This window comes from Sceloporus undulatus, chromosome 7 (genome assembly GCF_019175285.1).
Source record: "Sceloporus undulatus isolate JIND9_A2432 ecotype Alabama chromosome 7, SceUnd_v1.1, whole genome shotgun sequence".
Lineage (NCBI taxonomy): Eukaryota > Metazoa > Chordata > Lepidosauria > Squamata > Phrynosomatidae > Sceloporus > Sceloporus undulatus.
The window spans coordinates 49,049,481-49,070,067 of record NC_056528.1 but is presented as its reverse complement, the minus strand read 5'-3'; the positions used below and the strand labels follow the sequence as shown (position 1 = coordinate 49,070,067).

General features: G+C 43.9%; 1 protein-coding gene across 5 annotated transcripts; it reads left to right on the top strand.

The window, feature by feature from the left end:
• Positions 1-138: 138 nt before the first annotated feature.
• ZC3H12B (zinc finger CCCH-type containing 12B) lies at positions 139-20,565 on the top strand. Of its 5 annotated transcripts, XM_042479308.1 has the most exons (8): positions 1,967-3,863; positions 4,677-5,683; positions 8,331-8,417; positions 8,813-9,563; positions 10,584-10,723; positions 12,791-13,025; positions 13,263-13,369; positions 13,734-20,565. In XM_042479308.1, exons 4-8 carry the CDS (start codon positions 8,962-8,964, stop codon positions 15,152-15,154), a joined length of 2,505 nt encoding a protein of 834 aa, XP_042335242.1. In that variant the 5' UTR covers positions 1,967-3,863; positions 4,677-5,683; positions 8,331-8,417; positions 8,813-8,961; the 3' UTR covers positions 15,155-20,565. The 5 variants fall into 5 exon arrangements, with proteins under 5 accessions (XP_042335244.1, XP_042335242.1, XP_042335241.1 ...); XM_042479307.1 differs by lacking the exon at positions 1,967-3,863 and having other exon boundaries at positions 4,570-5,683; XM_042479310.1 differs by lacking the exons at positions 1,967-3,863; positions 4,677-5,683; positions 8,331-8,417 and adding an exon at positions 139-379.
• Positions 20,566-20,587: the final 22 nt, after the last annotated feature.

Sequence of the window (20,587 nt, the reverse complement as noted above, 5' to 3'; positions counted from 1 at the left end):
GCACAGGAGCATCCTTTGCCTCAGCCGCATCATCAGCGTCAGCATCCTGAGGAGGGAGGGGGGAGGAGGAGGAGGGCTGGGCGCGGTTGCTAGGCGACGGTGCGGCCTAGTCGAGAATCCGCCTCAGACGGAGCCTGAGTGGAAGTAGAGGCAGCGGCGGGCGGAGGGGGTCCATCTCAGGCCCGGTTCCCCCCCCGGCGCAGCAGCCCCTCATCGCCCCCGCCTCTGCCCCTCATGCGGCGGGCGCCGAGGGCAGGGAGCGGCCGCCAAGGGCCCCCCGAGCCCCGGCCATGACGCTCCTGCCGCCGCCGCCGCCGCCGGACCCGGAGCGGCTCTGGAAGGAGAGGAAGAGCAGCGGGAGGAGGAGGAGGAGGAGGAGGTGAGGAAGGCGAGGCCCGGAGAGAGGGACCGGGGCCCCGGGAGGGAGGAGGAGGGGGCCTAGGGGCAGAGCGACGGGGATGGAAGCTGCAAGGAAGATGATCAGGATAAAGATACCAATCATAAGGATAATGATGATAATGATGATAATAATAATGCAAGTTCTGCTCCTGAAGCTGCCATGAAGATCGTGATAAAAATGGCAATAACAATAATAATAATGATAATAATAATGATAATAATACTTGCTCCGCTTCTGAAGCTGTGATGAAGATCATGATCATGATAGCAATAATGATGGTAATGATGATGATGATGATGATAATAATAATAATAATAATAATAATGCCTGCTCTGCTACTGAAGCTGTGATGAAGATAATGATAATAGCAGTAAGGATGGTAATAATCATCATAATAATGCCTGCTCTGGTCCTGTGGCTCTAATGATAATAATGATAACAACAACAACAACAATAATACCAATAATACTTGCTCAGCTTCTGAAGCTGTGATGAAGATCATGATCATGATGATAGCAATAATGATAGTAATGATGGTGATAATAATGCTTGCTCTGAACCTGTGGCTGTAATGATGATAATACAATAGTGATGAGGATGAGGATGAGGATACCTGTTTCGCTCCTGCAGCTGTGATGAAGATAATGGTAATGATAGCAATAATGATGGTATTAATAATCGACATGATGCCTGCTCTGCTCCTGTGGCTGTAATGAGGATGATAACAACAACAATATTAGTAATAGTACCTACTTGGCCCCTGCAGCTTTTCACATGGAACTGCCTCTGTGCAAAAGGTGATACTTAGTGGTGGCACTGTACATGATGGTGCATGTTCTGTCGCCTCTCTTGCCACATGAACTTGGAGGTGACCAGAAGCTCCCCTCCAAGTTCATGTGGCAAGATTGGTTTGGGCTACGAAAACACACGTGTGTGTGTGTGTCACATGCCACTTGCGAACCACCTGGTTGTCACTCCTGCTTTAACTCTTTTTCCAATAAGGGTGTATCCACACTACAGAATTAAAGCCGTTTCACTCCACTTTAACATTGAAGTGACCAGTCCTGGGATTTGTAGTTTCTTGTTGAAGTCTCACAAAGTTTCTCGAACTTTGGCAAATAGGAACCATTGAGTCGTTCACACACTGGGTTGTGTTTCTTGATTGTGATGGAGAGACTTAGATTCTTATGTGGAGTATGGGGAGGGGATTTTTGTTGTGATTGTTGTTAACTATCCTAGAGTCGACTCAGACTCATGGCAACCCTATGGAGGAGACACCAAGACTGTCCTCCACTGCTCTGCAAATTTAGGTCCATGGCCTCCCTGGTCAAGTCTATCCATCCGGCATGAAGTCTTCCTCTCTTTCTATTTCCTTCTACCTTTCCCAGGGTTATTGTCTTTTCCAGTGAATCATGCTTTCTCATGATGTGACCAAAGTATGACAGCCTCAGTTGGATCCTCTTGGCTTCCAGGGAGATTTCAGGATTGATCTCTCCAGGGACCCATTTGTTTGCCTTATTGGCTGCCCACAGTGTCCTCAGCACTCTTCTCCAGCAACACATTTCTTTCTGGCTTTTTAAAACTTGACTCCAAAGCATACTGTGGGATCCCATAAGGCTCAGTCTTACCTAACATGATGTCACTCGGTGAGGTCACCTTCAGATTGGGAGTCAATAATGCGATCAGTATGTCAATGACACCCTTCTCATCTGACTCAGGGAATGACACAGAGATTGTGAACAGGTCTGGACAGGGCTATAGGCACAAGAAGGAACAATGTGGTGCTGAACCCTGCAGAACAGAGGTTTCTAGGTCTGGGAAGCTGGTGTCCAACCAGTTCTGGAGCGGTTTGTGTTTCCCTTGAAGGAGCAGGTGTGCAGCTTGTGGGTAAATCTTGCATGCTCTGGGTATGTCTATCCATGCTCTTGTACCTCTCTGGGCTGGATTTCTAGGTTTTGCTCCTGAAGGTGTTTGATAGCTTCAGCTAATACTGTGCCAATTTAGTTCCAGATGAATCTGACCATAGTCTTCTATCATCTCAGTCAGTGTGCCTTCAAGTCATTTTTGAATTATGGCGACTCTAAGGTGAACCTAAGGCAGGTTTCTTCAGAGTGGGTTTGCCATTGCCATCCTCTGAGGCTGAGAGAGTGTGACTTGCTCACGGTCACCCAATGGATTTCACGGCTGAGTGGGGACTCGAACCCTTGTCTTCATAGTCCAATGCTTAAACCTCTACACCACACGCCTCACTCAGAGAGCGAAGTGAAATCCCTTGCGTTAAAAGCATTATTATTTCATTATTTGCAGGTCGCTATTTTGGGAACAGAAACCTTCTCTTCCCAAAATAGATAACAACTTCTGCTTTTTGGAACAGTCGTCGGTGGAAAATTCCTATTGATTTCTGTGGGCTCTGAACATTCAGTGATGGCTTGAAGAACCTTTCCATAGGCATTGCCTCTGTGGAAGTGAATCTCGATACCTTGTCTGGCGTTATGAAGATAAAAACAGTGTTGTGTATCATGATTTTTGCCGCCTTTGTGCCTTAATACGTTTAAAGCTGGGGCTGAACACAAACAAATTGAGAAATTAGTATTTCCAGCCTATTCTAACCTTGTAGGATGTAATTAGCAGGGAAGCATGATTCCTTTTGATTTTCCTGTGCAGAAGGGATATTGATACTTCAGACCCAGCACTATGAGAGCAGAATTCAAGTACTTCTCAAACACACGTTGGCTCTGAGTTGCATTATATCAGCCTCGCCAGTCGGTCGTGACTCTGCTGAAAAGCGGTGTTTAGCTAAGGATGCCCAGTTGCTAAGCAATGAGCATCCGAGGCTTAAACACTTAAAGCTGTAGTGCAAAGTTTTCCCTTCTGAGCCATAACATATTTTGATGTTGCAAATGGGAAGGTTGCGGTCCTTCTTCCCCATCCTCAGCTTATCATTCAGGAGGCATTTTGTACGAGGGCGACTCCGTTATTGTACAAAAGGTTTAACGTCTGGGAATTTTGCAGCTTGTTTCTAATAATGTTGCCTCGCATTATCTACAGCAGCAGACCAAACAAATGAACAAACAACCCTAACCCCTTTCTCTGTTACAGGGGAGGGAGGATGCGTTTGGCTTAGTGTGAAACAGTGGGCAAAGCCCAGTTTGCAAAAGAAGGCTTAGCTGGACAAATGCATCCGAGGAAGTAGATGTAAGTCTACAAAAGCTCATGCTGCCAACTTCTTTCTTTCAGTTGGTCTCAAAGGGACTACAAGATCTCTTTATACACTGATTTTACAGACTTCTATGGTGCATCTTTGAATATTAGCTGGACAAGTGATGCTGCACAAGAAGCTGGAGAGCAGCGTTCGAGAACAGAGTAGAACTCCTCATTCTTTTCTTGAGCCACCAGTGTAGATTATTGGTCTTGACCGGCTAGAAGAGCAGAAAAATGTTTCCCAAACAGTATGGAGTTCAAGGTAGGCCTCACCCTGGAGCACAGCTATTACAATATTGAGGGATGGATGAGAGAGTATTCTCTGTTATTCACACCTGAGAGGCAGGTTCAACTCGAACATCTTACAGCAGTCAGGACCTGTGCCATAACCTGGTGGCTCCTTCGCAGTACACAATTGGAGTGCTGTGCTTCTGTTTTAACCTCCATGCAGTGGTCTGTGGAATCCTGGGATTTGCAGTTAGTTGAAAGGCATTTTGAATTCTCTGCCAGGGAGCCTGAGTAGCCCAATAAACTACAAGTTCCAGGATTCCATAGAATGCTTTAGTGGCAGGGAAAGTGGGGAAAAACACTGTAATTCTGTAATATAACAGGGTCCCAGGGCTTGGCTACTGAGCGTTCAGTTGGTTTCCAGAGCTCTGGTGCATTCCCCCCCGCAATTTCTCTTTTTTTCAGTGGCAGGACACAACTAGCTGTGTGATTGTGTAACAGCACAAAGACTAACCTTCTCCCCCAAAGAGCACTCAACTGACTGTATATACTTGACTATAAGTCGACCCCATGTATAAGTCAAGGACAGGTTTGGGGGCCAAAATTATGGATTTTGGTATGACCTATGGATAGGTCGAGGGTAAAAATTAAGGTCAGTGCTTCTAGGACAGATTTATGCTCTTGCCTTTCACTAGGGGATCATTCCTTTTTAAAATAAGAGTTAAAGTACAATACTTACATTGACCCATGAATAAGTCTGATAAGTTTTTTGGGGTCAATTTTTCGACCTAAATTTCTAGACTTACATGTGAGTTTATACAGTACGTCACACTGTTCCCTGCCTCAGGATCTTGCAGTGCAGCCTGAAGAAAGACCTCTCCTGCAGAAGACTTGAGATCTCCCAAATATGAAGTACCTCCCATCCATTTTTTTTCGATGCTTGAAATTGAATTTGACTCCTGAAGATGTTCCAAGACCAGCAGAAGGTCCAGTGCCTCAACAGCACATTTGTACACATTACATTCTTGAATCATCAACCCTCCTCACATTGCACAGAGCACCTGAGGAGGTCAGGCAGTCTCCTTCCAAGTCAAAGGATGGACCAAACACTAACCATTGCTCTCTTTCTGCTGTTTGGAGGCCAGTGCTATTGCTAGTACAGCCAAGTCACCACTGTCCTTGCTCAAGAGGGAAGTACTGGTGGGATCAAGGAGACACCAAAGTTTACAGAAGCTCCCCCACCACCCCTCCAGAAATATATATCTTAATATTCTTAAAAGATAGGCATCTGGGATGCAGCATATCCAGCCGGCATACAATGCTGGCTCTCAAGGTAAAAAACCCAAAGATCAGGCCAGAATAGAATAGAACGGTTGGAATCCTGAATGGCAGCACTCAATGCTGCAACATTTTGTTGCAATCCCCCATGGCTTTTGCACCGAGTATAAGGTCGTCTCTCTCTTTCTCTCTCTCCGTCTTTTAAAATCATGTATAATTACTTCCTTATAAACATTAATTTGGAGGCAGTCACGATTCTCACATGACGGTACCTTCCCCACCCGCCGGCTTTGAATGGAAAAGTGACACAGCTGAATTTTTTAAATAGCTTTTTTTCAGCCCATTGACAGTCCCTTAAAAAAAAAAAAAGATATCAGCAACCCAGAAGGAGAAGAAGCAAGAAACTCCAGTGAGTCATGGAAGAAGTGGGTGTGTTTCTGCAGAGAGCAGCTTTCGTAATGCATCCCTGGAACAGAAAACCCCTGTACGCAGGCTCTGTGCTGGCAGAGCGCTCTCCTCCTCCTTTACTACCAGTGTGGATAACAGCTGAGCCGCTTTCTTTAATGGCAATTAGAAGTGAGTATGCTAGCATGAGTTGTAATGGCAGTTGGCTTGGAGGTGGCTTTTCCCTCCTCCTCCTCCTCCTCCTCCTCCTCTTCTCCCCCCCCCCTTTGCTTTTAAAAGATCTGTTTAAAGTGTCTCTTATTCATAATAGCTGGAAAGAAGGCAGCCTTGAGGAAGTGTTTGAGTGAATTTCTTGGGGCTTGTTGCCCTGGAAAAATGGAAGCCAATCAAAAGGGCAAAAGAGCCATAAAAGGTAAATAGAGGAAAGTCAGCATCTTCTCACATTTTAATCCTGAGCAAAGGGTGCCTTTGTTACATTTTAAATGTGTGATGCTGGTTTTAATTACCATCTTAAAGATGTCTAAGGTCCAAAACACACTGCAGAAAGAATCCAGTTTGAGACCACTTTAACTGCCCTGGCTCACTGCTAGGAAATCCTGGGAGCTGGAGTTTATTGTGGCACCTGATAAAGAAGGCTAAATGTCTCACAAAACTACAGCTCCCAGAATTCCCTAGCATTGATCCAGGGCAGTTAAAACAGTCTGAAACGGGATTATTCCTGCAGTGTGTTTTGGACCTAAGTCATACTTTGGAAGAGGCAACTACCAATGAAGAAAGTCTTGACTTCTACATCTGTCAAAGGCAGACTCATCCATGTCCTTTCAGATGGTTTTTCTTCTGCCGGTATTTTAGATGCATATGTTGCCCATGCAGAGAACTGGGACGTTCATTATAGGGGTAAAAGCAGACTGGGAAAGAGGTGCAGGAAGAAACAGAGTTAAATGGCCTCTTGAGGTTACTTTGCAATAGATTCTCTAAATTTAGTAATCTGCCTTGTACTTTCGGCTGTGGAAACCTCTATTCTTACATTTTGGGAAAGACGTAAGGTACAGGGGCAAATGTGAAGTTCCCAACTAGAAATAAAACTATATGGTTGCTTAATCAGACATTGAGATATATGTGTGTTCAAACTCTTCATTATTGGGATACTTCTCTAGAAACTAGAAGACTAAATTAGAGAGAAGGGAAGCAATAGACTAGATTAGAAAATCTTTAAGGTGCACAAATATTGTTTAGTTACATTAATTTAATTTCTGCATTGTCTCTTGTTTTCCACTTGCGTAACATTTTAAAGTTGGGTACCATTAACCAAAGGGGCAGAGTCCTCTTATTATTATTATTATTAAGCTTTATTTTTAAAGCCCTGTAAATTAAACAGAACTGTACATGCAATACATCTTTCAGCTTTAACCAAACTCAGGTATCAGGAAAGTGGGCAGGATTTGTCTGCTACAGGGTTGTAAGGAAAGGGCTGTTTCTCTCATCCATACACATTATTTTCTAAATAGTAATAATAATACTTTTAATAACCCATCCTTCACTTCTGTTTATCAGTGTAGTAGACCTAGGCTGAGGTTTATACCTAAAAGCCAGCCATGGTCCACTTCCAGTTTGGCTCTTGCTGATCACAAAACCGTCTCAGAAGAAGAGCGACACCTTGAAATGCTTATTCCCTAAAACGTTTGGGACTTAATTACTTTTACACAAACCCTCATGTGTACATAGTTTTAAACCTTTTAATTGCTTTAATTTGTCTCTTTTTAAACTTTTTAATTGCTTAATATGTTCTTAGCCTTCTTTAACATCATTTTTATTTACACTGCCTTAAATTTCTCAGGTTGGCTTTATGGTATACCACCCTGAGATCTCTTGTGTTTTAAGAAGAACAAGCAAAATAAATAGGATGTTGAATTTTCGGCACAGATCCTTTTTCAGCCATCACCATGTTGTTCCTTTCTTTTTCTTTCCCTCTTTGGAAACTTTCTGGAGCTCAGAGTTCAATGCACTAGGCTGTATCTAGCAGGCTTTTTAATGGTTGAATATGTTCTTACCTCTTTAACAACCTTTTTAAAATGTATTTACACTGTCTTAAGTTTCTCAGGTTGGTTTTATTGTATATCACCCAGTTGCTGCATAGGCTGACTTCTGTCATGACATTAGATCAGGAACATGAAAGCGCCTGGCTTTTTCCAAGCAGCTGTGAGAATGGCTGTCAAGCACAGTTGGGGGTTGTGTGTGTGTTGTTGGTCTCCACACAACTCCTGTCATATCTGGCACCAGTAGGTGGAAGTCAGCATGGCGTGTTTTCACAACTGGGAAGGTGGAAATGAGAACAAGGCCCTTGGTTCCTTTAAACCGAGATGTGTTTTCTAAGCTCAAAATTCCCCTTCTTCATTTGCATAGTTAACATGGATAGCTAAAGGAAGGATTATGCCAGTCAGAAGCTTAAGTTTCAGTTTCTTTTTCAGAGACTACAGGCATTAGTAAGATCATATTTGTGGCTAATAGATGCAACTCTTTCTTTCTTACCTGGAAACGCTCTCTGGAGCATCACCAATCTGGGGAACCACAGCTTGAGTAACACGGACCTACAGTACATATTCCCATAAAACATAAAGCAATGGTTTATGCATTGGACTCCAGATATCGGAGTTGGATTCCCTGCTCAGCCATGGAAACCCACTGGGTGACTTTGGGTGAGTTATACATTTTCAGCTCCAGACAATCCCGTGATAGGTTCTCCTTAGGGTCACTATGAGTCACAAACAACTTGAAGGCATGCAACAACATGTTAACTGTAATGAATTTATCTCTTTAGGTGAGGTTGAGATGCAGTTCCTCCACCCAAGGTGGCTGTGGGAAGTGAGATCCTGGGGCGATGAGGGACCTTCTTTGCCTTGAGGAGGTATAGGCCTATAGGGATCCTTCATGTTGCTGCCACATATGTCTCAGTGGGATGGGTAGGGCTACAAAATGGACCTCTGCAGGCCCATTACATATGTTCCTTCAAAGGGAGTTCAGATGCACCACCCTGTGATTTCTGTGCATTGAGGATGCAGTTTCTAACCCACAACTCTGTTATGACAGACAGCTATCTGAGAGCACATTAATTTCAACATTGAATTTGGTGTGTGGGCCCTGTAAGTGGGGTGTGGGCAAAGGAATTAAACTCATAATGACTAAAAAAAGCATTAAATGAATAATCAAATTAAGTAAAAATGTATTTTGTAAACATGTTAATTACGTCACTTTAATAGTTCATAACATCTAATGGAGCTTATTGTATATTTTGTCTCCCAGGCCGCAAGCAAGTTATGGTTGGCTTTGTGGGTATCGCAGATCAAATCCAACCTAAGAAGTAATTGGCAAGATGGTGCAGCGGAGGGAGAACTCTGGGCAGCTTTGGCAGTGAGAGGCATTTGGGGATAAGTGGCCAGAAGGTGACCGTGATGACGGCCTGGTCTATGGTGGAAAGGCTGAAAATGGAGAAGCGGCGCTCCCAAGAAGAGAGGACGGCAGAACAAGACGGAGGGGATTGCAGCCCGGAATCGGAAGAGTGGACAAGTTCCGAGAGCGAAGCGGAGCAGCCGCCCTTCAGGAACAGCTGCAGCAACCCACAGTGGCGGGAAACAGAGATCCCCCACAAACCTCACCGGCAGCTCTGCCGCTCTCCTTGCTTGGATCGCCCGAGTTTTTCACAGAGCAGCCTCCTTCAGGATCTGAAACTGGAAGAGCACAAAACGAACTTGAACAAAGAATATCAAGCCAAAATTGATTTTGCTTTAAAACTGGGGTATGCTGGGGATCAGATTCAAGCTGTGTTGAACAAGCTGGGGGCAGACGCTCTCATCAATGACATTTTGGCAGAGCTCGTGCGACTTGGAAACAAAGCGGAGAATGAAGGACAAGCTGGTGCTGGAAGTACTTCTGCTACCGCTGGCACTGGCACAAAGGAGACTGCCAGCCCTGAGCTGTCTTTGGAAGATGAATTGGTGGACAGTTCTGACAATTTGAGGCCAATCGTCATTGATGGAAGTAATGTGGCAATGAGGTAGCTTGGCAATAACAGAATACTTTTGAGCAACATAGTCGTTCTGCTCTGTATTTATATACTTAATTTTAGTTTGATATATTTGCAATGCCACCATTTTTTAATGACTGTTAAGAAACATGAATGGTGGAGGGAATTACGGGAATGTAGTGTGATGATGGTCGGGAACCAGAAGGGAGATGTGACGAACTGGCCAAGAGATCCCTCATGATATTGGGGTGTCAACTATTGTTTTATATACTGTATATAGTTTGGTAGGAAACCATTGTCTCTGTTCAACCCGCTATCAATGGATTGAAGTTTGTGGATATATTCATTCCAATCTTTGTTTTTAGATTTTTGTTCAAGGACTGCTGTGGTCCAAGATGGAACATGCAAGACAGTTGAAGTGTCCTGCAACTGGTTTTTGTGTAGTTACATTCCTAATGTCCGATTTATGTCCATTTATCCTCTGGCGCAGAGACTGCTCTGTCTGCCCAAAGTAGAGCTCTGAAGAGCATTGTTGACAGGGGATGGCATATATCAGATTAGAGGAAGAGCAAATGAAAGTGCCTCTGATATTGTGAGCGATGTGAATAGGTCCTGCCATGACATTTCCTGAGTAAATATGTGGGCAGAGTTGGCATCTAGGTTTGTGGCAAGGTCTTGTACCCATCTCCCTATCCATGTTGTGTCTCCTCCTGTTAGGTAAATAACTGAGATTGTGGCTTGCTTAGCTATAGGAGTGATTGGGCATTGTGAACACAAAGTCCTGGCTTAATGTGATGCCAGAACTGGGCCAGAGATTGGCTCAAGATTGCCAGTGAAGCCGAGCAGAAATTTTGAATGTGTGTCTTTTTGGCTTTGAAACAATGGGCAAGTGCAGCCAACATGCTTCTGTGTATTTGTAGACCTCAGACCTCTCTGGTTGCCTAACCCTGGCCTCACAGTTGACTAGCTTAACTGATTTTAGGTATTTTCGAAGCACACCACAGTACTTAAAATCAGTGTTTGCTGATACCCTTTTGCTCTGTTTTGCAGCCACGGGAATAAAGAAGGATTTTCTTGTCGTGGGATTCAGCTGGCTGTCGACTGGTTTCTGGAGAAAGGTCATAAAGACATTACAGTGTTTGTGCCTGCGTGGAGAAAGGAGCAGTCTCGACCAGATGCACCCATTACAGGTAGCAATCCTTATGTGTTTTCTTTACTGGCTAAAGAGTATCCATTTGCCAAGATAAGGCTAAACAGTATGGCATTTATGCCAAGATAAGGATGTTGTACTGTGGGCATAGATAAGACAAGTCACAGTGGCATTTTGTAAAGAGACAGATTTTTGTTTCCTGGGACTTGGTTAGTATTCTAATTGAATAGTTAATGTGTCTTACAAGGTTTAGATATCATCTTTTGCCTTTATGATCCCATTGTCACATGTGACAGATACTTTATTTTATTTACACCCTGCCTTTTTTCTAGTATAGGACCGAAGGGATCCCACACTATGGTGGGTTACAGACCGCCTCTTTGAGGCGGGCTGCACCCGCCCCTTTCCCCGCCGGATTGGGGCCTGAGCTGTCAGAACAGCAGCCGCTGAGGCCCCGATCCGCCGCTTTTCAGGCTGCGGGGAAGCAGCAAAATGCCGCTTCCCCGCAGCCTGAAAAGGGGTGTCCCTGGGGCTTCAAGCCCCAAGGACACCCCGCGGCGGCGGGGAGGGGGAGAAAGGGGCCGCTTGGCCCCTTTCTCCCTTGCTTCGCTGGGCGCAGCCGTCTGAAGGCTGCGCCCAGCGAAGCAAAGCGATACCGCGGACCAGGAAGGAGCTCCGAAATGGAGCTCCTTCCTGGTCTGCGGAAAGGGCGCCCTAGGCACCCTGCCGCGGATTGAGGATGTCACGTCCACGCCGCCCCGTCTAGAGGCGGCGCGGCCGTGACATCCTCACGGCGGCGGCCGTATGGAAGGGCCGCCGCTGTTTAGTGCGTGACGAGCACACACTAGGGTTAGGGCGGTGTGGAACCACCGCCCTTTTGTAACCCTAGTGCGTGCTTGTCACGCACTAAAGTGCCGGTCTGTAACCGGCCTATGAGATTAAAACCAAACGCTGTTACAACAATAAATAAAACAGAAGTTTAAAAAACCCAGTTGAGTAAACAACCATATTTGGGAGAGAAAAGTATTATAGTTTAAAAATCAATTGCAACATAATAATGCTGATAAAAAAATACTGTATGCCACCATTAAAAGATCCTTTGCGGTGGCCAATTAATGGTAAAAAGACTGGACAAATAAGGTTTTTGCCCACTGTGGGAAATGGACTTAGCCTCCTGTGAATTCTATATCATGGGGGCAGCTACTGAGAAGTCTTTCTTCCGTGTCCTCACCGGACTGAAACAATCATGGGAATAATGTCATGATTTCCCCTTCCTTGTGCTTCCTTGTGTTTTTGCAGAAGGGAGACTCTAAGTTATTTTGTTTGGCACAGCACTTTTGTGCAGTTGGGAAATGAGCCTTTTCCTGTAAAGTGTTTACAGGGTATTCCAATAATCAAGATTCTACTAGTTCAGAAGAATCCACGTGTGCCTAGATTGCAGTACACTCCTCTGGCAGTCTCCGAGAAGCAATTCCTCTTGCCAGAAGAAGACATTTCTCTGCTGCCGGACACCTGCAACAGATAGTCAACTTTGGGCACAATCCAGAGAAAGGCACATGTACCCAATGTCTGTTTAAATTAAGATTCAAGATCGTTCATTTATACAAGATTGTTCATTTTTACCATACATCCCCGGACATTTTCTCCCCTTATCCCTTTCTTAGATTTTAGCAACCAACCTTCATTTTATTATTATTTCACCGTGATGAGAGGTCTATCATTTACATTTGGTCACAACCAACATGTTACTAGTACCTGTCCATGGATGCACTTTGGTCCAAAGAGGATCTCTGCCCACATTCCGCCTTTACCACAAATTCTCTGGTGAAGTTGTACAAAAGCATCTTCTTACAAATCCCTTTGTGAAAGGACATAGATGCTTAAGAGTTGGCTTTGGTGTAAAAGGATAAATAGGGGCTGAGACACATATGCCAGGTGTGCAATCCATTTCCAAGGGGAAATGTGTATATGGGGATGAATATTAAAGAAATTGGGCTGTATCAGGTGTATTAGCATATAACTATGTGGACAAAAATGCCTCTGTATTTTCATGCAGGTTTCTAAAAGATCAGTCTTAACAGGTTCTTAAATTATCCTGTTTTTGCAGATCAAGAAATTTTACACAAACTAGAGAAGGAAAAAATCCTTGTCTTCACTCCGTCTCGGAGAGTTCAGGGGAGGAGGGTAGTCTGCTACGATGACCGCTTCATAGTGAAACTGGCTTACGACTCTGATGGCATCATCGTGTCAAATGACAATTATCGCGACCTCCAAAACGAAAAGCCAGAGTGGAAGAAATTCATAGAGGAACGGCTACTGATGTATTCTTTTGTCAATGACAAGTAGGTTCCCCCCTCCTCGCCTTTAGAAGCGCATAATAATAATACTGCTTAATGTTGATGTAGCACTGAAGTGCTCAGAGTATTTTGCTTACAATTTCATTGATCCTTCCAGCTTCCTGTTAAGATGCTAAGTAATTTGATCTGTTAGATTGTTTTTTCCTGGCACATTCTAGCCTCTCTACATGTTTAGATAAATTTAAACACCAATAAGTGACGCCTGCCTGGTTTTTCCCCCAGGTTTATGCCACCTGATGATCCATTAGGACGCCATGGGCCTAGCCTTGAAAACTTCTTAAGGAAGAAACCTGTTATCCCAGAACACAAAAAACAACCGTGTCCTTATGGTGAGTGTACGATTTTTTAATATTATGACGGAAAGATGGAAATAGTTGTTGTGTGCCTAATATCTTGGAGAATTGCTGCCAGTCAAAGTTGATATTGGATTAGTGGAACCATTGGATTGATTCGATTGTGATATGTTCCTTTGAGTAAGCATTTTACACATACCAGTATATGTATTTTCTGCCTTTAGGGAATTTTTATGTCACTCCAGGATTTGTTAACTAAGGAAACATGTCAACCTTTTATCAGATAATATGAAAACAGGAGGCATTCTAGTATTGATTATTACAAGAGGAAAGGCCCTTATAATATCCAACTCTTGCAAAGATCATGCTTAATCTGAAAGGTGTTTTTTCTTCCCTCTAGGCAAAAAGTGCACCTACGGACACAAGTGTAAATATTACCACCCAGAACGTGCAAACCAGCCGCTGAGATCCGTAGCAGATGAGCTTCGCATCAGTGCCAAACTATCTGCTGTAAAAACCATGAGCGAAGGAGCATTGGCTAAATGTGGCACAGGGGCAGCCCTTTCCAAAGGAGACATCACTTCAGAGGTTAAGCGCATTGCCCCGAAACGTCAGTCTGATCCAAGCATTCGGTCAGTGGCCGTCGAACCTGAGGACAGGCTATCAATGACCCGGAAGCCCGAGGCCAACTCTGTCCCTTCCCTTGTTTCAGCATTAAGCGTTCCAACCATTCCGCCTTCCAAAAGCCATCCAGTTGGGGCTTTAAATACTCGGTCAGCAAGTAGCCCTGTACCAGGTTCATCTCAGTTCACACATCAAAAGTCCTCCTTGGAACATATGGCCAGTGTGCAGTATCCTCCAATCTTGGTCACCAATAGCCATGGGACCTCCATCAACTATACAGATCAGTACCCAAAGTATGAGTCTTTGGGAGACCATGGCTATTACTCTATGCTCAGTGACTTCTCCAATTTGAGCATCAGCAGCATGCACAACACGGATTATTACGGGGCTGAGGTAGACCAAGGTATATACTCCAGAAACTCAAGCCCATGTCCTGACAGTTGCCTAAGCCATACAAGCAATGATTCTTACTCCTCATACACTGACTTGTATCTGGGTGTGGGAGAGGCAAACCCAGAAGACAACGTCAAGGTCAGACTCCCGCCACAAAATCGTCTCCAGCCTTTTTCTCACGGATATCATGAGGCCTTAACAAGAGTCCAGAGCTATGGCACAGAAGGGTCTAAACATCCGCCTCGTAAACATTCGGCTTCCCATTTAGCGCTTCACGTCCAACATCCTGTCATCGGGGCACGGTCCAGTTGCCCAGGAGACTACCCCGCACCTCCAAACGTTCACCCGTCGGCCACTGCCCAGCCGAGCCGTGCCCTTGTTATGACGCGGATGGACAGCATTTCTGACTCACGGCTATATGAAAGCAATCCCACCCGGCAGAAAAGGCCACCCCTCTGCCGAGAACAGCATGCCAGTTGGGATCCTTTGCCCTGTCCAACGGATACTTACGCTTACCACTCTTATCCCCTTAGCAGCAACCTCATGCAGCCATGTTATGAACCCGTGATGGTGAGAAGCATGCCTGAGAAGATGGAGCAGCTCTGGAGGAATCCTTGGGTCGGGGTCTGTGGGGAGCTACAAGAACCTCACATCATCCCAGAGCATCAGTACCAAACCTATAAGAATCTCTGTAACATTTTTCCTGCCAGCGTTGTCCTTTCTGTAATGGAGAAGAACCCCCATTTGACCGACGCACAGCAGTTGGCAGCTATGATTGTTTCCAAATTGAGAACGGGGCGTTAAAAGCCACTCCGTTTTGAGAAGATAAGTGTAGAAAAGACCCATCCAGGCATCCCAGAGGAGATCCCTGTGAACAGCCAGGGATAATTCTGCCCTTGTAAATAGTTTCTAACTGTGGTATATGACTCTGTATATATTGTTGCGGTTATTTAAGATGTGTGACGCATTCTGTAAAAGCAGATTATATTATAAATAGGAATATTTAAGATTTTTTAAAGCCGTTTTTTGAAAAAAAGAAAGGCATTTTAACAGGGAGTGCATACCTTATGCATGGATGTATCACTTATTGAATCCAAAAGGTCATGTGTTGATATGTCTGAAATAGGTCCTTCAAAACTGTTAGCAATTATATTGCATGAGTCAGTGTATAGTTTTAAGTATTAATTGACATGTTGCTCCAGTAAAATAAGCTCTGTGCACTTAAAACATCCTCTTAGGTGAAGAGAAGCTTGGCTTGCTCTTCTTAAGCATCTGTCGCCAATGCACTTGTCACAAGACAAAGACCAGTCAGTTGACAATGCCCTTTGATGTGCTGCGGAAATGTCCTTTTATAAATAAGGGACATTCCCCAGACTTGAAGAGAACAAGGTAAGATGTAGGATTAGCATACCCAATGCACCTTCCTTAGGAAACACTCTTTGAAGAATGGAACACCCATGAGAAATTGAATGCTTGCAAGCAAGTAAAATAAGTTTCAGCTAAATACTAGCGCAACACTGTAAGTGTTATAACTGGGCTTTTTTGCAGTCCAAAAAGCAGAAAAGTTTTAGTATCCCAGATTTTTCTGCATTATTTTTCTGGCTGTTTTGACCAAGCACCCATAAATTGGACTGAATTTCGATACTAATGTAGAAACAAGCCAATTTGGAGTTTAAAACCGGCCAGTTTTATCTGATAGCGGAAGGCAGGCTGAAAGGGGTGCTACACAATTGGGTTGATTGCCAACTTGCTTTGCATTTGTATGCTGACATCCATGCAAAGGTATGCGTTTGCTTCCTGAAACCCCTCGTCCGACAGGCCAGAGCCGTCGCCGTCGTGCTGTGGGTGGCAATGTTTGTGCAATGGGTATTTTTTGCTCAGGGTGGGCAACTTTATAGGCAAATGTCTCCCGCACGAGGCATTTATGGTGGCAGTGATGGCTTTCTTTTCTCCTCTCTCTTTTTTAAAATAAGCTGCACTGACCGGACACCCTTTTAAAATCCGAACGTGTATTTCAGCATTTTGAACCACTACTAACTCGATATGTCTCGAGCTAGGACTTGTTGACTTCTACTGTAGTTTTTTTTCATGAAAGTTGAGAAGGCCCGGTTTCCGGCCTTTTGTTTCTTCATGAGAAGGTGTGACACTGCCTAAATGTTTCTTACTTTGAAACACACGGAACGTGAGGCTGCAGTCAGGGTTGTTTCTGGTGTTTTGATAAGGGCTTGCCAGCTGCTTTCGGGTTGTTTTTGATCCCCATCATGCACCCTTCCTTGAGCGAGCGCACGGATGCTCAGAACAGCTGATGGCCTGGGCCAAACAAGTACCTCTAAATCCCATTGTGAGAAAGGCAGGATATAATTCTGTTGAGGGATGAATGTGCCTTAGGTGGGACAGATGAGGTACAAATTCCATTCCATGTGGATCCAATCATTATTGTCTACAAGAGGTTCTCATCCAGGCAGCATCCTTAGTGGTAGTACATTCATGTCTCTCCCTAAAGAGGCAGAAGGGATTTTGCAATTGATTTCAAGTAGAAGAAGAAGGATCTGTGCAGACCCAGTCTTCCCAACATGAGGAAAGATGACAGGATCAATTCGCCCACCATTCTCACTTCTTCACCATTAAAAGGGACATGTAGATTCCTTGCAGACACTGCAGTTGCCATTTCAGCATTACTAACTAGATCCCTTTTCCCAAGTTGTTGCAGAAACCTGCTATGGACGCACTGTTCTCTCAACAGTTCTTTGTAATCCCAGGTTGGATTTCAGCATGTTGCTCAGTTGGTTTTGGAAAGAGGGACACCATGCTGACTTACGGTTAGCATGGCGCCTGCCTGGGAGCATCAGTCCTTTCATCCAGTCTTTTAGAGCTGCCGAGTAGAAATGCAAATAGGCCCTAAATGTGCTTTAGCCGGTGCGCAATGAGATGCACAGACCCAAAAGAAAAATATTGGGATTGGGATAGAGGAATAAAAATTTGGAGGGGGTTGGGAAAGGAAAACCACCAATTTCCGCCACCAATACTTTCCCGGCCAGGATGGGATCCCTTTAATGGTTATTTTCTAGCTCCTTTCCTTCTGTGGTCCAAAAAGCAGCTGAGAGCAATGCCTCAAATAACCAGAAACGACCTTTTGTTTGTTGATACAAATTGTATCTTTCTTGATTGTATAAAAAAATATGTACAAAAGCCGTCTGTAGATTTAGCTTCGGTATTGTATTTTCATGACTATGTTTGTGGCACCGTGTGTCACAGGGGTGTGTCGCCCATGGAGGATTATGAATCTTTTTATTTAAGAATGGGCACCTAACCAGTTTCTAGGACACAGACTTAGTTAGGCAACTTTGGGAATCAACTTTATTACTATGATGTGCACAGCGAGGGTGCGTGCGCCGAAGGCCACTGCGCTGCGTAAGTTATATTAAGTCTATTTATTAAATGAATGCATTCTTCCAGTGATTTTTCTTTCCTCTTTGTAAATAATAAGGTTGGTGTTCATATTTATATACGGAGCTATTGACAGTAATGCTGCTATACATCTTGCTTTAAGTATCATTTAGATTCAGCGCAAATACTTTTGTACGCTCCCAATTTCTTGCATGAATTCAGTTTACGTATGTATTAAAAATGGGCATTCACCATTTTATTCCTATTTTAAGGCCACCTTTTGCAGGGGATTTTAGAGCAGTTGTTGGCGCATGTGGCTTTTCTTGGGACTAAAATATTTTACCGTTGCTGTAAGCCTTCTATATACCGTTCTCTATTTTTTAAAACCTCAGTATATTTTGCGTTTCTCTCTTTGGAAGAAACATTGCTGTACCATAACTGTAATACTCCTTTTCTTTTTCTTAACCAAGGAAGGAGAGCCTTCTTTCCCCTTAAAAGAACGTTTCCAAATCTGTCTTCTCCGCAGTTAAAGCGAGGAGAAGGAAAACTCGGGAGCGGTTTGCCAAATGCTATTTTGCGTGCCAATGCTTTATCTTCAGTGACTTTGATACATTAGTTCTGTCCTCACTTCTTTTCTCTCTCTCCTGTGCCAGTCTAAAGACTGGCATTTCACCGACACATCATCTCTTATTACAGAATTTCTTCTAACATAGAAGAGATGGTATATTTGAAATATAAAAAAGCCACAGTCGCCTGTATTGTAAATACCAGACTTTGCTTTAAAATGCTCTTTTTGAGAGCACAGTATTTAATTTTTTTTAAATTGTGTACCAAACAGCTACAGAATATCTATCTATCTATCTATCTATCTATGAACTAAACATGCCCCAGTTATTTCCCTCTTGTAAAATATTTATTTGAATTTAAGATTTTCCGTAACTTATTCTGGAAGAGTGCGCAATATTCAGCTTGCTTGGCAAGTGGTATATCTGTGTGGGAAAACCCAAAAGGTCGTTCTGGAATGCAATTCTAGGTGAGGCAGGTTTGTAAATATCATTTTATTTAGTCTCGTTTTTGCTTGTATGCATTCATGCGTCGGTTTGTTTTTTAAGTTGTTCTGGTTGTACTACGGTAGTTTGCTTTCCTCCTTTGTAGAATTAAACATTCTTGTTTAATTGTTGTTGTAAAAAAAAGAACCACAAACTATTTATACAATCTCTTTGGGTTTTTTGGTTGACCCAAATATAATGTAAGTCTCAATGACAAAGAGTGAAGATAATAAAAGACTTTTCAGCCAAATGGCCCGGATCCAGCAAGAGGCAGGCTGGAAAGTTGGCTTCTCCAAGGGCAGCGGAAGCGGGTCACGATGGCAACCCTGGCCCTGTAGAATTGGGCTGGGTGGCCATTTTGTGGGGAAGGGCATGTGCCCAGCTGGGGGGCACTAGTCCGGTGTGGTTAGAGCCGGCGCGGGGTGTCTCTAATCTGTATCTTTTGTGCAATGCTTTTATTGGCAGCTGCATGTTTAAGGCATGTTAAGCTGTTATGTTAAGCTGCATGTTTTGGCGTGGGCATGCGTGTCGTTGCCTTTTGTAAAAAGCAGTTTTATAGAAACTCAAAAGCTGAGATAATCACCAGCATCAGCTTTGGTTGGCGGGTGGGATGGGGTTTAGAGAAACTAGTTTTCCCCTAAATGTGAAAACAGATGGCTTTATATCAATGATTCCCAAACTTTGGTCCTCTAGGGGTTTTTTTGGACTCCAACTCCCAGAAACCCCATCTAGCTTGGTCAGGAATTCTGGGAGATGAAGTCCAAAAGTTCTGGAGGACCAAAGTTTGGGAACCACTGCTTTATATTTTTGGTGATCTACAGATGGTGGTAAGCAGTTGTTTCCCTTGCAAGTTGGTTGTCAGCAGGCTAAAACACCCTGCATGAATAACCCAGTTGGAGACCACTTTTAACTGCCCTGGCTCAACGCTAGGGAATTCTGGGCATTGTCGTTTTGTGAGGTATTTAGCCTTCTCTCTCAGTGCCACAACAAACTACAGTTCCCAGGATTCTCTAGCACTGAGCCAGGGCAGTTAAAACGGTGTCAAACTGGATTATTTCTGCAGGGTGTTTCGGCCTAGTAGCTCATTCTTAGTACCTACGGATCAAATGGGCCTAGCATCACAAAGCTGCTTTCCGGTGCTACCAAACCAATAGCAGGCATTCCTGATCTGCAAACCAAGCATTTGTTTGGCCTGACACTTAGCCAGACATACACTTGGAGACTCTTTGCTGAGAGTAAGAACAACCAGCACCATGTTACTCATTCAGACAACCAACTTGAGAAGGATTTCTTTTTTTAAACTGCGAATTAATTGCTTACCATGTACTTGACTGCTGAATGTTTTCAGCCTTTAGAGCATTAGCTTTCTGTTGGAAGTCTTGCCAAAGTGATGATGGCGGTGACGAGAAACCACTTTTACGTGGATTCAGCAGACTCAGCGAAGTGAAAGAGGTTACCCAACAGCAGAAAACGCGTCGGGCAGCTTGTGTGCGATGCCTTACATTTGTTTCAACAGGGCTGCTAAATACATGCACGCACACTCTTGTGCAAAATTTGTCGTCATTTCATGCTGAAAGATAGTAAGTGCCCATTAGCTCACAACCATTTCGGGGGGCTTCGGCTTGCTTGTATTTAGAACTCACAATTTTTGGTGAGCGATGCAGCCAGTGAGGTTTGTTTAAATACATCTTGGACTGACAGCTTCTGGTTAATAAGGTTTTGTGTGGCTGTTTTCTATCTGGACGTTTATATAAATGTATTCAATAAACTGAGTCACTTGCTGAACACCTTGGACATCATC

Coding starts and splice junctions, on each gene's coding strand:
- ZC3H12B (XM_042479310.1), top strand. CDS start 8,962: ATGACGGCCTGGTCTATGGTGGAAAGGCTGAAAATGGAGAAGCGGCGC. Junction 10,724..12,790: donor ACCAGATGCACCCATTACAG/GTAGCAATCCTT, acceptor CTGTTTTTGCAG/ATCAAGAAATTTTACACAAA. Junction 13,370..13,733: donor AAAACAACCGTGTCCTTATG/GTGAGTGTACGA, acceptor TCTTCCCTCTAG/GCAAAAAGTGCACCTACGGA.